This window comes from Haliotis cracherodii, unplaced genomic scaffold, assembly GCF_022045235.1.
Source record: "Haliotis cracherodii isolate W230 unplaced genomic scaffold, xgHalCrac1.p SCAF_8, whole genome shotgun sequence".
NCBI lineage: Eukaryota > Metazoa > Mollusca > Gastropoda > Lepetellida > Haliotidae > Haliotis > Haliotis cracherodii.
The window spans coordinates 53,783,433-53,798,733 of record NW_027266341.1 but is presented as its reverse complement, the minus strand read 5'-3'; the positions used below and the strand labels follow the sequence as shown (position 1 = coordinate 53,798,733).

Here is a 15,301-nt window from a genome sequence, read left to right as displayed (position 1 = left end):
GACGGTCATTTTCATACACAAAACACTGAAATGCACTCAAAATTGTCTCACTTATCCGGACAATACACTTTCGCTGGTGGTAATCCTTTGATTCGTGAGAAGTCAATTAACCAAGTGACACTGAGTTACGTTTGAGACGAGCTTGTTTATTGTACATGTAATCCCCTTCGATAAATATGGCGTCTGTGGAGGTCAGAGGTCAAAGTTGACCTTGATTACGTATTACGAGAACATGATGAGGCATTGTTTTATATCTAGTGATTAAGATTACCTTGTGTATTTTCTCGTAAACTAAGCCAGAAACAGCAATCAGCTGTACACATGTTTTCTTGGAATCGACCGGTGATTCGGTCAGGACACACCCAATGATATAACTTTATAGGATTTTTAATGCAAGGATCGGCAACAATTGTATCTGAAACTATTTTTTTATTATCAGGAATAATATATTATTTTCTTAATTATATGCAGCCTTTACTAAACATATTTAAAATAATAATAACCCTAAGCGAAGCAGCTGATCGCTATTCCCGGGTATTATTTTTTACATGGAACCAGTCTGACCAGTCACCGTCAAGGCTCACGCACACGTGATCGCGTGATCGCGTGATCGCGAGAATTTCATGTTGACATAGAATCGTCAAACTAAAACAAATATGACTCTTAATGAGTCACAGTATGTAATTTATGATATATGTATCCATTCTCTGTCAACTAAAGTTCGTTTCAAGGCGTCAATAGCGGTATTCTGACCGTGGTTGCTGTTAATAATGGTGAGTTGTGCGATCTTTCGATCGCTTCACACACGATTTCGCCGAAATTAATAAAAACATTATTATAAGGAATCATGAGTTGCATAATTGAAGGGAAGTAATTCTTCCAGTAAGAAGCTGGTTTCAGTTATACGGAGATTCGTTTATACGGACGAATTGTGAAATGACGCAAGTGTCCGTATAAACGAGGCATGACTGTATATATGTAGGACTCATATGTAGGTAGGACTCTGATCCGTGGTGGATTCAAAGATCTATGGCAGATTCCTCAAATTGGGCAGATCTGATGGCATATACTCAGATCTATGTCAGATTATCATAAAATATTAATAATTCGCAATTTCTATAGCGTAAACGTTGTGAATTCTCTTGATTATTTTTTATCATTTCCCCTTTGGCACAGCATTGTCAGGGGTAGGGATTGCATATCAGTACTTTTCTTAAAAAGGTTCCCTGAAGTTTCATCATAGAAATAATTTTCTTAGACCTTCAGCACCATCCTCTCATTAGCCGGAGTTGAAAAATCCTGCATATTTTCAAGCTTCCCTTCTATGGATTCAGAGCCTTAACATAGTAATATCATGGATTTCATCAAAATCATCTAAAAATTTCAGCATTAGGGTCTTTTTCGATTCTGGCTTCTTCCTCTGCCAGCATGAATTCCCATTAGAAAACCTTCATTTTCCATGGTGCCGTGTCATCATTTTGAAATGATCAGAGTGTCTATCAGTAATAGATGAAAAATGTATATGACATCACAGTCGTGACGTCATCTCAAGCATGACGTCTTACAACATTTGAACTGATTATCCATTCATGGATAAGACATTGTTTCAAACATGACATCATATAACAATGAGAATCTGCCACGGATCTGAGAATATTCCACAGATTAGAGTTCTGCAATAGATCTGAGTCGGACATATATACTTTTACATGAATACTTCATGCCAGCGTTCGAAATATTTTAAAACCCAACAAGACCGTCGGGCAGGTGACCCATTAGTGCTGCATTCCCCTCTTCAAAGTTTCCTGTTCGCATTCAGACATTATAAATACTGAAAAATTGCAACAACAAAAATAAAAGAGAAAAATCTCATATTGATTCAGTTGAAATAATGCGACCAATTACTTGAGAATCTACAGGGAGTTATAATAAAACTGAATACGTAAGTAGTTTTACATTTATGTGCCAGACAGTAGGGCAGGTGAAGGAATATTTCATGCAGCCTGCCAGAAACGTTACCAGCCATGCGCAAGCGGGCAGGCATTTACTTTGACACTGCTTCATGCCAATGTTGTGCAAATTCAGTGTATATAACATCTGCTTGCAAAGTATATTTACTGTGAACAGCTTTTATCTGAAGAAAGTCAAGTACATTGTAGTACTAAGGGCCTTCCCTCATTGATGGAGGAAGATTCTTCCTCATTTCAATAAGTTCATTGATAACTTACATGTTCAATATAAACGGTATGTTCAAACAGACGTGGATTTTCATAACTGACATGGCAGAATCTCACCTTCCTTTTCATGAGTCACTTAAACTAACCTATTAACTGCCTGAAGAATGCAAAACATATTCTCAAGGTTAAGTATTTGATAAGGACTGATAGGAACTGATTAGGGCTCTTTGCACAACTGTGATTGTCTACAACTGTCATGTCATCAGTGTAATTACTAGTCTGCGACTTCAGGCACGTGTCTCGAGCCTGTGTCTATTAAAATGTCTTATGGTCCAGTAAGATCGGCTTGTACTAGTCTTTTGCTGAGACACATATCTACTGAATATAAGCTCACAGAACAACTTGGGACACAGACTGAAGTTCTGATAAGCAACTGGTAAACTTCATCAACATGAAAAATGATTATATAATTATAATTATAATATAAAACTAAATTTACATTTATTTGTCATGTTAGTGACTTGATAATTGTCAATTTATTGTTGACAGCAGTAAAGACAGCATGAATTCAACTGACCAGTGTGTTGAAAGTATCATACAGGGACTTGTTCTCTCCTCCTTGCTCCAGTGTGCCAGTCGCATGCACTACAGCAGCATACCTGAAACATAAATGGAGGAATATAGACTACAGTCAGTTCTGGCTGTAGGTGGGATCATAGAGAAGCTGCTTATGTTGAGAACAACCTCCAAGCTAGGTTGGTTGGTTTGTTGTTTAATGCCACACTCCGCAGTATTCCAGCTATATGACGGCAGTATGTAAATAATCGAGTCTAGACCAGATAATCCAGTGATTAATATCATGAGCATCCATCCCTCCAACTGGGATACGATGACATGCATCAACCAAGTCAGCGAGTCTGACCACCCGATCCCATAGTCACCTCTTACGAAAAGCATGGGTTGCGGAAGACCTTTTCAATACCCAGGTCATCACAAGTCCTACTGATAATGATTCCAAGAACCATGCCTGGGCTCATCATGGTCAAAGGTTTGGGGCAAATTTGAAACAGAAAACTGCTGCGTAGGAAGAGTAAATAAATATCTAGTAACTATTATCAAAAAGGTTTAGTTTCATTGATGTTTGAACTAAGATTATTCACTACCGCTTGATTTCAGAATACAAATTTATATATGTTTTTTTTCTTTTTTTCATCATTTTGATGATGGTAAAGTAGCCACACTGGACAGCATCACTATTTGAAAAATAGCATGATAAAGCTCAAAATGAACAGAAGAAATTACTACGCTTGTTTTTGAAAAGTTTAATATGATTAAATCTCGACAGTGACTATCAAAGCATTCCATAAACATTAAAAAACACTGGACATCAACATTGAAAAAGTACTCAAAATAGAAGTTCCAAAACAAGTGTGACAACCTTACCCTTGACATCCATCATGTCCACATTTCAACAAACACGTATTGTATAACTTTGGCCATTAAAAATTACATTTACTTATGAAATTATTTAATTGAAGATGTTATAAGGGATCAATCCCCTCAAACTCTGCTAGCAAAGCGACAAAAAAGTGTGCTAAAAATCATGCGCAAGGTGTCCAGTATACTGTATTCTTGCCGTAACATGTTGTCAAAGCCCCACACATTCATAAAATTCAACATGTGACAATACATTATAACTTGCAGAAACATAATATGTTTTTTCAAAGGAAGTATCGGTGTGCATGCAATTAGTTCCCTGTAGAATGTGTGATAGGTGCATTACCACTTTGATCTCCATGATATTAAATGCATATAAAAAATTCATGGAAAAATGTCAAAAATCATAATTTGGGCAGGATAAACATAACAGCGAAATTTTTGGCTAAAAAACGTAACAGTTGGCAGCTTGGAAATATTACAAAAATTTGAATGTGTTTTCAGAGCGTGTCAGTATACATTTTAAATATGTTATGAAGTTATCTATACACAGTTTCCAACTAATCATGGCAAATAAATAAATATTTAACATTTTCCTGGGTGACAATGTCATATAAAATATCCCTCCACATTCCATTTGTCTAGGAAATGTATAAAAAAATATCCTACTTGCAACTGTGGGAATCCATGTGAGAATACAATTGTAGCGAATCCTACAGTCAACAGTTTACTACCATTATATTGACGGAAATTTTCTTAAAACTTTACATGATTGTTATTGACAACTGTGAACCTTCATCATGTTCAGTTAATGTCATAATGTAGTTCTGAGTTATGGATTCATGTGGCAAAACATAGATAAGACAAAATAATCTGAACTAAAATAATCATTATTTCAAAATAACTAGTTTACAGTTGATCACATTATTAGCTCCTATCCCTTATTTACCCTGTCCTTAGATATGATGAATTTTGTAAATGTTTAGAGGGTCATACATGGCCATTAGTCAGCTGGTCCTAAGGCTAGTGAATGTCTGCAAGGAAATGTTTCATAAACTACTAGTAATTAGTAATGAGCTAAGGACTAGTTAGTCCAAACTCATGGTGTTTTGTCATGGCCTCAGGATTTCAAATCAGTTCATTTTCTAGGACATCTGACGGATTGTTATTTAAAATGTCCTGAAGATATTTTTCAAATTTGTTAATTATATAGAATAGAAGAAAGCAGTCTTTCACTGTAGCCACTAGTCTTAAGACGAGTCTAGTGCAATGACTTTCAGTCCTGTAGGCATTGCTGACATAAGTCCATACCTTAACATTAAGATCTGCTGAAAAGATGTATTTCTAGAGACATGTTCAGACCAGTCGACTCCAAGGGTTTTGGCTCAGATTGAGAATGTCTTATCAAAAATTGATAAAATCATGAAACTATCCAACATGTCTCAAGCATAATCACTGCAGCCTGTATACAAGTTAATATTTAATGAATGGTTGAGGCACTAGAATGTCAGGCCAACAAAGTTGTGATAGTTAATGGCCAATTCTTTTCATGAGAAACTATAATATTTCTAAACAAAATACTTTAAGGAAATAGTTTTTGGATAGTCACTCATTACTTTCCATGGTGGTAGGCAGTGATGGATTACATTGTGTCTGCTCATTAACATGATTAGACTATCAGCTGCAGCCAGTGAGGATAGCAATTTATCATTCTAGTTAATATAGTTAATCGATCAAAGACAGTATAAGTCATAAATAACCCAGTTCTCTCTTTTTTTTTTTTTTAAATAATATTTATGCTATCAGGAGTCAGAAGGTTCATAATTGAGGCTGACAAACAAATAGTTGTTGCAACAGTGGGTTTGAGATCTGAAGTATGTTTAGCTTTGCTGTTTCTCCCTTATCCCTTAAGTTTACTCATTCTGTGTCAAAATATTCATCAACAGTGTATTCAGACACAAATCAATAATATATTCACATATTCACTATAGATAAAAGACTCATATTTAGAAGTGACATCAACAGCTACTTCACGTATGTGCTTTGATGCACATAATAAGTAACACACTACAATAAAGATACCCAAGTGTTGCTTGGATCCTGTAGTGACAAACTCGCATGCAAAAGGGGTTGTATCCGCGTTCATTGTCCACTTAAGCGGAATGTTAATTTACAGCTCAATGTCGACAGTTTTTTTCTAAAGAGAGTCTTTAAACGTTTAATGCTTCACATTTGGTTCACTGCAACAACGAAAGTAAAACACAGTTGGTTTGATGTGAAAAAGGAATTTGTGCAAAAAGACATTTTCAATTAATAAAATTGTTTGACTATGTCGTTGACAGCAAAAGCAAATGACCCCCGTCGAAGGGTCAGGTCAAACTATAAACCTAATTTCTTGCGTTAAATGATTTTGCAAAATACCGACGATTCGCTGTAAAACGGACGGATATTCTATAGTGCTGTTAGCATATTCACCTAAAACACACTTCAACAAATTATTTGAAATATTTGAGAAAAACACAGAGCTAAGCTTACTTGGCAGATCTCTAGCGTGCGTAACAGGAAGACTATCACTGCGCATGACGGACAGGAACATAGTCCAATGTTTACATTTTGAAACAAATCGTTTCATTGGCTTGTCGGAAAAACATTTCTACACGCCATTGGTCGAAAGAATTTAACCAATCAGAGGAACCGGTACATAGTTGTTGTAGTATCCAGCGGCATACCTACGCTTGGTGTTGCTGTCATTCACAGATGTCTGACTAAACCTGAAGAATTGAAGTTATTTTCAGGACTTTTGGTTTGTCAGCAACGCAAACACTTTTATTCATATACCTGGAATCAACAATTGTATCATCAGCACAGGTATTAGCCTTGTTGTAGTAATCTATCATTGCCAAACCGGGTTTGAAACACTGTTATAGCATAAAGCTGCTTGGTCACCCTTTCACTGTAGAAAGGCAAATACTAAATTAAGAAATATTTACGAAAATTCTGAATTAATTTTGAATTGTTTCTTTCCACATCATTGACTTGAATAATGTGCATCACATATTTGAGTCTTTATTTCTTTATTGTTTAATACTATTATTTTTCTTGTTGATAATGTCAAAAAGATGGATACAGATTGTCAAATGTTGCCAAAAGGCTATTGAACCTTGTTTCTTAAAGACAATGCTGCTCTTATATCATCCTACTGTCTAGACAAGGTAATTACCCTGTGTGATATCGAGAAGGTGTCATTCTTCAATTAGTCATCAGCTACTGCTCAGTTGTAATAGATAGTCAAAATTGAATAACCAAGCAGGTTAAGTGTTGTTTCGATTGTTTCAGTTAGGTGATAGATCTACTTAATCCAGTTATGCAATACCTGCAATTGTGCCACAGACTGAGGCAATGAAAGATATCCACGAGGGACATACATATGTTAATATTTTGATGGTCATAGACAACACGTATCCAAGGTTTGTGTTGTTACCAGGATAATTATTTTATTTGAAAGTTCTTGGAAGTAGCTTGAATCAGAGGCCATATAGTAGATGGTCTCTGCTTGAATGTTACAGTCCTAACTGGTACCTGTAGCTATTAACATTAAAATAAATAGTTACTAACATACAGTTAAATATTGTAATATTGTGTTAAAGGCTCTGCTTTTTGTCAATTATTTTGTTAGGTTACTTCATAGCTTATTTGCCCAAACAGCTCTATTTGATAAACTAATGTACACCTTGATTGGACAGAAAATAATTAATGTAGCTTAGGTATTTGAGCAGTTTAGTGGAAAAATAAGTTGAAATCTATATATCTTGTGTCTCTTGTGAGAGTTGTATAAAAAAATTACCTTGTATCACTGGAGAAAGTAAAGCTTATCATTTCATGGTTTCAGATAAGATGATCTTATGACTGTGCAGACAATTTCATCAAAATGCCAGGTGACTCAAGAAAAGAATTTATCTTGGCAACAACAGCCAATTATTTCTCCCTGTCTTTGGAGAATGTACAGTCATTGCAGAACGCTTCAGCTCTAAACACATTCCTCGACGATGGCAATGCTTCCATCTTGGCTGCTAAGATTGATGCAAGAGGGGGAAGGAAGTCGGTTGATTTTCAAAACAGAGTAAGTGAATAATGAATGATGCAGAGATCCAGATTAGCTGCGTATCTGCGTAAAAAAACGCATCAGAAATGCAGAAATACGCAGTAAAATAATATCCAAGCGTATCAAATACGCAACGAACATTACAGATACGCTACAAAAGTAAAACTTGTGCGTATATACAAAATATTGTGAAGTAACCCTGCGTATTCGATTGGCAAATCAACAACTTATTTTGAAATTATAAACGGGCATTCCGTCAACCTTGCCAAACTCCACGATGACAGTTACATCATGATCAATTGCCATCACACTTTCTTGTGGAAGTATCGTGGTATTTTTGAGTCCTATAAAGCTCTCGAACCCACACATCACCAGTTTGCAGGGACTAGATGAATAGTGTTTTTAAATATTTAACTTAAATACCCACATGTGTAAAAACTAGTGGGTAACAGAAATTTGAATACCCAGATAGAATAGCTGATACGCAGTGATTTTAAAATGCATGGGTAAAATACCCACAACACCAAAAGCTTATCTGGAGCTCTGATGATGTGTACGCTACATACGTTTTTAATTTTATTTTTCATGATCAAGATCCTTATGTTTGATAGCCATGGGAACATGTCCGTATTCATTTTGTATCCATCTGATACTTGTCAAATTCAGGAAGGTCAAGTGACATGTCTTTGTGGACTACCACCTTTACCAGTAGGCTCATGGTTATTCATATCATTATTGCAGGATAGTGGAAAACAAAATTAATTTCTAACCCTACTCTGAGGGTAATTTCATGATAATGTTATATATATCATCCAGGTTGAACCAAGTGAAAACAAGGATCAAGTGATTGTTTTCTTCAAAATCCGTCCTGATGTGATCACTCCTGACAACATTCACAGCAATATTGTGGTGTCCTCCATGGTGGAATCCCCACTCAGCACATTGTTCCATGTTGTGCAGAAAGTGTATGCACCTCTACTACTTCAAGATGGCAAGTGGTCGCAAAACCTTGACCCCAAAGTTCAGAGTCTGTTATCTGACCTTGAGGCAGGCCTTGGCAGTGCTATCAGGAAGCAAGATCCTTCTGCCCGTAGCAGAGCTGGTGATGGTGGTGAGGAAAGTCTTGGAAGTGAGTATGAAATGCCAGGTCGATATGACTTAAATTTGAATTTTCCATGATATTAGGACATTTTTCAGTTGCTATATTGATTTTGTTTGTTAATGCAGCGTTAGAAATTGGCACTAGTCCTGTAGTCGTTGCCAAACTGCCCAATAGTTAAGGTGTCATAAGGACTAGTAAAAATTTGCCATTTTTAAGGGTTATGCTATTTGTTATCATTATAAGGACTAGTGGATAATTTATTTAGTTTCTACCGCTCTAATGATACCACAGAGTGTATCCCAGTCAGTGTACGCAATATATTTTAAAGTTTTGGATGAGTTATGCATGAACTTGAGCAAGTTCTACCCTGTTACTGGACATCAAAGCATGTGTAGAGCAGGCAGCCATAAAGCTATGATACATGCTGCACATGTCAAGCAAGGAATATTGTCATTCATGCAGTATAGGCTGAGTGCTTATTCCTTCTCTCTGGAGCCAGGACTTTGCCTGATTATTTGTTAAAACTAGAGACTTCACTGCCTGGCGGCCATATGTATTCACGGATGATGAAGGGATGTAATTAATACTAGCCACGAAGTGATACTATTGTTGATGTCATTTTGCATTAATTCACAGGCATTCTTAGCCCAGTGGAGGAATTTCAGTACTGGGATGACATGTCAAGATCGGCATCAGGCAGAGATGCGAAAGACCAAGCTGCCAACTTCTGTGATTTGTTCAAGCCTATTTCAAAGGAATATGGTGGACTGGATGCCATGTCTTTACAGGATGCACTAGAACTGGTGGAAATTACCCAGGATACACTAGATGATGTGTGGAAACAGACCGACTTTGATCCCTACCCAGAGGCTCGCATGAGGCATCTCATGGATATCATTGGTAAATTGATAAAGCAACAGTTTCATTCATTTCATACACATGTATTTGTTGCATGGTTGTTTCAACATTCGAATGCCAGGGTTAACCCAGAAATCGATACATACAGAACTAAATTGTGAAACCAGTAAATGACCACACACGATCAGTGAATAATCAGTGAATTATATTGAAACATACAGTTTTAGGTTTACAATCAAACAAGGCAGTACACTGGGTCAAGTGAGAGTCAGCAGCAGTAAGTAACAGGCTGTAGAATTATAGTCAGTGCACTTATGAATGTTCAGAATTTTGGCACTGTCGAATGTCTGAAAAAAGGCCAGTCTCTGGGCTTTGGATCCCAAACAGTGTTGGAAGCTAGCAGGAATTCAGTGTTTTAAATAGGTATCCAATCTGCATTTGACAAGTAGATAAGACTCTAGCCAATGTTACATAGGTACAGCCAGCCTTCTAGAAACTGTCCCATCCAAAGCATGCCTTGTCCATGTATACAAGGCGGTGCTCTAACTTCCACTAGCTGCCTCCGACTAGCTGTCCCTTTATATTTACAGACGAACCAAACCTGGTATAATTTCACAGAGCATTTGTGAATCATTTCAACCTTAATTATACCTCTTATTGGTCTCTCCTCTTCTCTCCGCTCGACTGGTCTCTCCTCCCCTCTCCTCTGGCTTCACCTCCTCTTTTCTCTTCTCTTCTCTCCACTGGTCACTTCTCCTCTACTCTCTTCTAAAATGGTCTCCTCCTCTCCTCTGGCCTCTCCTCCTCTCCTCTGGCCTCTCCTCCTCTCCTCTTTGGTCTCTCCTCTCCTCTAATGGTCTCTCTTCTCTGGTCTCTCCTCTCCTCTAGCCTTTACTCGTCTCCTCTAATGGTCTCTCTTCTCTGGCCTCTCCTCCTCTCCTCTGGTCTTATCCTCTCCTCTCCTCTGGTCTCTCCTCTCCTCTCCTCTGGCCTCTCCTCTCCTTTCTACCCTCTACTCTAATGGTCTCTCCTCTCCTCTGGCCTCTCCTCCTCTCCTTTCTATCCTCTATTCTAATGGTCTCTCCTCTCCTCTGGCCTCTCCTCCTCTCCTTTCTATCCTCTACTCTAATGGTCTCTCCTCTCCTCTGGCCTCTCCTCCTCTCCTTTCTATCCTCTCCTCTAATGGTCTCTCCTCTCCTCTAGTCTCTCATCCTCTCCTCTCCTCTTTGGCATCTCCTCTCTGGCCTCTCCTCTAATGGTCTCTCCTCTCCTCTGGTCTCTCCTCTCCTCTCCTCTAATGGCCTCTCCTCTCTAATGGTCTCTCCTCTCCTCTCCTCTAATGGTCTCTCTCCTCTGGCCTCTCCTCTCCTCTGGTCTCTCCTCTCCTCTCCTCTAATGGTCTCTCCTCTCCTCTAATGGTCTCTCCTCTCCTCTGGTCTCTCCTCTCCTCTAATGGTCTCCCTCCTCTGGTCTCTCCTCTCCTCTGGTCTCTCCTCTCCTCTAATGGTCTCTCCTCTCCTCTAATGGTCTCTCCTCTCCTCTGGTCTCTCCTTCAGTCAATAATATAAACTTCAAATTTAGATTAGAATTTGTCTCACATTCAATGAATGTTGATGTATTTCAGCTGGCTCCATTGGTCGGTATGTCCAGAGGAAACTGTCTGATGAAGATTTGTGGACAGGTCACTTTAGTAGTATACGCGAGGACATGCGATCTGGCATCACTGTGTGCGAGAGATGGCTAGGTGTTTGTGAGACACTCACGGTGCAGTTCTGGCGCCGATATGGTCCTAATCCTTGGAAAGGAGAACGCTTCATTCCAGAGAACATGAAGAAACTGGTCGTACGTCTGGAGGAGGTAGGCTAAAGAAGGATGTGCTGCTGATGTAAAACATCCCAGTTTGCCGTTAGCATTTACTGTTCTTAAAAGTTACTAATGGGATCAGGTGGTCAGGCTCACTGACTTGGTTGATGTCATTGTATTCTAATTGCATGGATCTATGCTCATGATATCAATCACTGGATTCCCTTGTCCAGACTTGATTATTAAAAGAATGCTGTCATATAACTGGAATATTGTTGAGTGTGGCATTAAACAAACAAACAAAAATTTATCTTCTTACCAACAAATAGAAATCTGAATTAACAACAGCATGATCTGATTATTGAACTATACATTGTTTCTGTGTAGATTCTGACGCTCCGGACAGTTCATGAACAGCTGTTGAGGTTGCTGGGTGGGCAGGATGAGAAAGAGTTGCGAACAGCGGATGCCTTTTCACCATTCCTGGGTTTGAATCCACTTCAGTACAACCCCTACACACAGCCATTGTGGGCAGCAGCTGTAGCTCAACATGAGAGGGCAATGGCGCCAGCAGAACAGAAACTAGCAGGGAAACTCCGGACACAGTTCCGTGCACTGGATGGTAATCCTCAGCAGGTTGGTACCGAAAGACGTTCAGTCACAGTCTTCCTTCATTGAGGGTCCAATAATTTCTACATCATGGATCGACTGGAAAAACGTGTTCACAAAGATAGACTTATCATGCTTTGTAAAGAGTCTGAACTAAAATGATGTTATCTTGCTCTTTACTCTTTTTAGAGTTGTCATGAACTCAATTCGTTATTTTATTCAGTGGCAGACTTCTATCAATTTCATGCCATGAAATCTCCTTAAATGGTTAAAATTTGGGGTTTTAGGATATTGGAAGCCCACCATGTTTTTTTCCCTTAAATACTAAGCCAATAGTAGTTGGTTAACAAATGAGACTATTGTAGTCACAGTTTTGTTGTACACTCATGTATCAACCCAAGCACCATCCCATCCATCCCAATAGTAACTGATCCCTTTGAATAATATATAGAGATGACCATTCCTTTTTCATGTTTTTCAAGATGAGAGAGACATGCACATTTCCTGATTCTGTTGAATATACTTAAATATGATGGTATCTAATGAATATTTAGGCTGAAATAATGTTTTAATGTTTTGGTTATCTAAAAAAGTGTTCCTATTAAAGACTTGTTATGATTGCACACTGCAATGTTTCAGATGCTGAGAGAGTTTCAACGATACAAGGATCTGATCCGTAGGCCCACTATCAGCAAGGAAATGGTGTCGGAAAGGTAGAAACCTTGCACATTGTTTCAATTCTTTATGTTATATCTTTTTATGTGGATTACGAGTCCCCAGAACTAGAATTGGTATCGCCCTTGCTTCCACTTAAGCCGGAGATTCTGCTGCTGCTTCTGCCTAATCAGTCACCGAGCCATTATCTACACCTTCTCAGGCAGTGCCACCCTTGATGTCAGCATCAGTGCCTGCGCCACCCGACTCCAGCACCTGCTGCTTTCAACAGGGGTATGGTCTCCTGCTCCACCTTGCTTCCCAAAAGCACTTACAGTGTACTCGCAGACGACAATGTTGTGGTTGCACTTGCTGCGGTCGCTCCTTTGTCGGGGTCTGGTCACAGCCCGCCTCCATTCCTCCAGATCCTATGCTCAAGGATATGATCACTGCACTGGATGAAGATTTCACTTGGCTCTCCTCACTCCAGCCTTCAAGGTGCCCAGGTACAAGAGGGAGGACTTCCCCATCCACGCTTCTCAGGTGGCTGACTGTGCTCACATCTTGGACGAAGACCTAAATCAGATGACGGGGTCCTCAAAACCTACCACTCTCAAGATCCCTGATACCTGCATGGCATTCATTGAGACAGACATTAGACACTCCTTTAAAGCCTTGTCTGCTCTGGCATCTTCATCTCATGCCATAGATCAGGATCTGACTGAGATGAACATCAGCCTAGTGGATCATCTCCAGACACCCATCTATTATCAACAGAAGCAGATTGACCATATGCAGAACCTGCCCTGGCCAAGATTACTGCTACTCGACGTCAAGGCTATCTGGCCCTCATCAACTGGGATTCCGAATTCAAGTGCAGACACCTCAGCCAGCTCCGGTCTACGCCTTCCTTCTTCAATGGCCAGATATCGACACCCATCCCCGGGTCTCCAGTTATGCGCGAGATGTGATGCCCCAATAGGCACTAGAACATGTCTCCTAGATTTTGGCTCAATGCTCTTCTCAGACTGGCAATTACTGTGCTTGTAGCTCCTCCCTGATTGACCAAGCTCCAGACCAATCACCTTTTCGAGGGAAGGGGCGTGGAAAAAGGAAGTCCCGAGGCTCTTTATCAACTCTGTCATGGCAAGTTCCAAGGCAGTGGTGGGGACAGGAAGGGGAAACAGTGAACGCCTGGACAACCATGACTTGGCTTTGACTACGGCATCGCGGTTTAGCAAGCTGCATGCACGAGACATCAACAGGGTCTGATTTGAGAGCAGGGCCCCATTGAATCAACTCCTTCACCATCCCAACTCTTTCCCCGATTGTGGGCGTAAAGATGAGAAGGATGAGAGTTTTCATCCACCGCTCCAAGAGTCTAAGTGGTGCCTAGAAACGACTTTACCTTCCGTCTCCAAGACATCCATGGCTGAAGTCAGCTGCAATACCATATCCCTATGGTTATGCGCCATCATCCTTCAGGCGTATGAGGCCGCTGGCCTTGATCCTCCATGATGGCTCTCCACAGTAATTGCGCAATCCGATCCATCATGGAAGAATGCTTTTGGAGATCCGACAGTCTTTGCAAGCCTATACCTGAGGCTGTATTACTATGTTCAAGGGGCCCACCTGTCACAAAGCTGCCTCCCCCCAATGTCTTCCAATGTTACATTCAAGTTGTAATGTGAAGATATGTGACGTCATCACGTCCGTTGTCACATGGGCGCTGTGTGATTGGGTCTGCCTCACAACTGATTAGAACAACATCTTTTACAGCTGGACCTCACACAGCTTTGTATTTCTGTCAAAGGAAAGCAGTAAATGCATTAAGGAGTAATGCAGGATAAGTATACAAATGTAAAAAATATTAAAATAGTTATGTAATGATGTTAAACTGCAGCATCGTACCTCAGTGGGCTAGCACTATAAAATTGGCATAAGTCTGGATTAGTACAAGCAGCCACTCACACACACACACGTGTGCATGCACGACTCTATATAAGTGCAATAATCTTGAAATTGACATTAAACCCCATTAATCCTCACTTCACACACACCCACAAAAAAATGAATTGTTGAGTACTTTCTTTGTATCATTTTCTTTCTATCACTGTGGTTAATGATGAGATTGATTTGGTTGCCAGGGAGACACTGCTAGGTCAGCTGACTGTCAACATCCGGCAAATCAGCGAGGACTTCAACAATCGTACTGGAGGGCGTGGCAAGGGAATGCCCAAGGGGAAGAACCTCCCTGATGTCGTCAACAGTATCATATATGTCAGGCAACTCGAGGCTAAGGTTTGTCTCGCATCAAATACTTGCCGCAACATTAATAGATATTTTGTAATGACCATTATAAGCTTTTCGATCACTGTTGTCACAACGCAAGACACATTACATGCTAGAAATAGCTGATTTGCATTTATATTGTGAAAGGAGTTCATATGCTGCTTGGTTTAAGTTAAGTCATTGTATGGTATCGCCTACGTGGTCTGTGGTACGATCCTCGGACATGTCATTTCAACTTACCTCACTGTATGTCTGAACTGCTGCAGT

The 15,301-nt window shown here is 39.7% G+C and overlaps 2 protein-coding genes across 5 annotated transcripts in view; one reads left to right on the top strand and one right to left on the bottom strand.

Moving 5' to 3' along the window:
• The window catches only part of LOC139449526 (DCN1-like protein 4), a 32,413-nt gene extending 26,233 nt beyond the window's left edge, over positions 1–6,180 (bottom strand). The window contains exons 1-2 of one of the 3 annotated variants that reach the window (XM_071230957.1): positions 6,150–6,180; positions 2,755–2,836 (exon numbers count right to left, since the gene is read on the bottom strand). Coding sequence is in view for 1 of the 3 variants with exons in the window: in XM_071230956.1 (XP_071087057.1) it covers positions 2,755–2,836; positions 4,926–4,933 (90 nt within the window). In the remaining 2 variants the exon portion in view is untranslated. Of the gene's footprint in view, positions 1–2,228; positions 2,289–2,754; positions 2,837–4,925; positions 4,949–6,149 lie in introns of those variants that run through there. The other 2 variants (XM_071230956.1, XM_071230958.1) reach the window with 2 other exon arrangements.
• Positions 6,181–6,363: 183 nt separating this feature from the next.
• LOC139451133 (cytoplasmic dynein 2 heavy chain 1-like) overlaps positions 6,364–15,301 on the top strand; it is an 87,559-nt gene continuing 78,621 nt past the window's right edge. For both annotated transcript variants that reach the window (XM_071232930.1, XM_071232929.1), the window contains exons 1-8: positions 6,364–6,482; positions 7,504–7,734; positions 8,533–8,845; positions 9,455–9,718; positions 11,301–11,533; positions 11,867–12,115; positions 12,728–12,801; positions 14,890–15,043. In XM_071232930.1, coding sequence (XP_071089031.1) covers positions 7,543–7,734; positions 8,533–8,845; positions 9,455–9,718; positions 11,301–11,533; positions 11,867–12,115; positions 12,728–12,801; positions 14,890–15,043 — 1,479 coding nt within the window. In that variant the 5' untranslated portion in view covers positions 6,364–6,482; positions 7,504–7,542. The remainder of the gene's footprint in view (positions 6,483–7,503; positions 7,735–8,532; positions 8,846–9,454; positions 9,719–11,300; positions 11,534–11,866; positions 12,116–12,727; positions 12,802–14,889; positions 15,044–15,301) is intronic.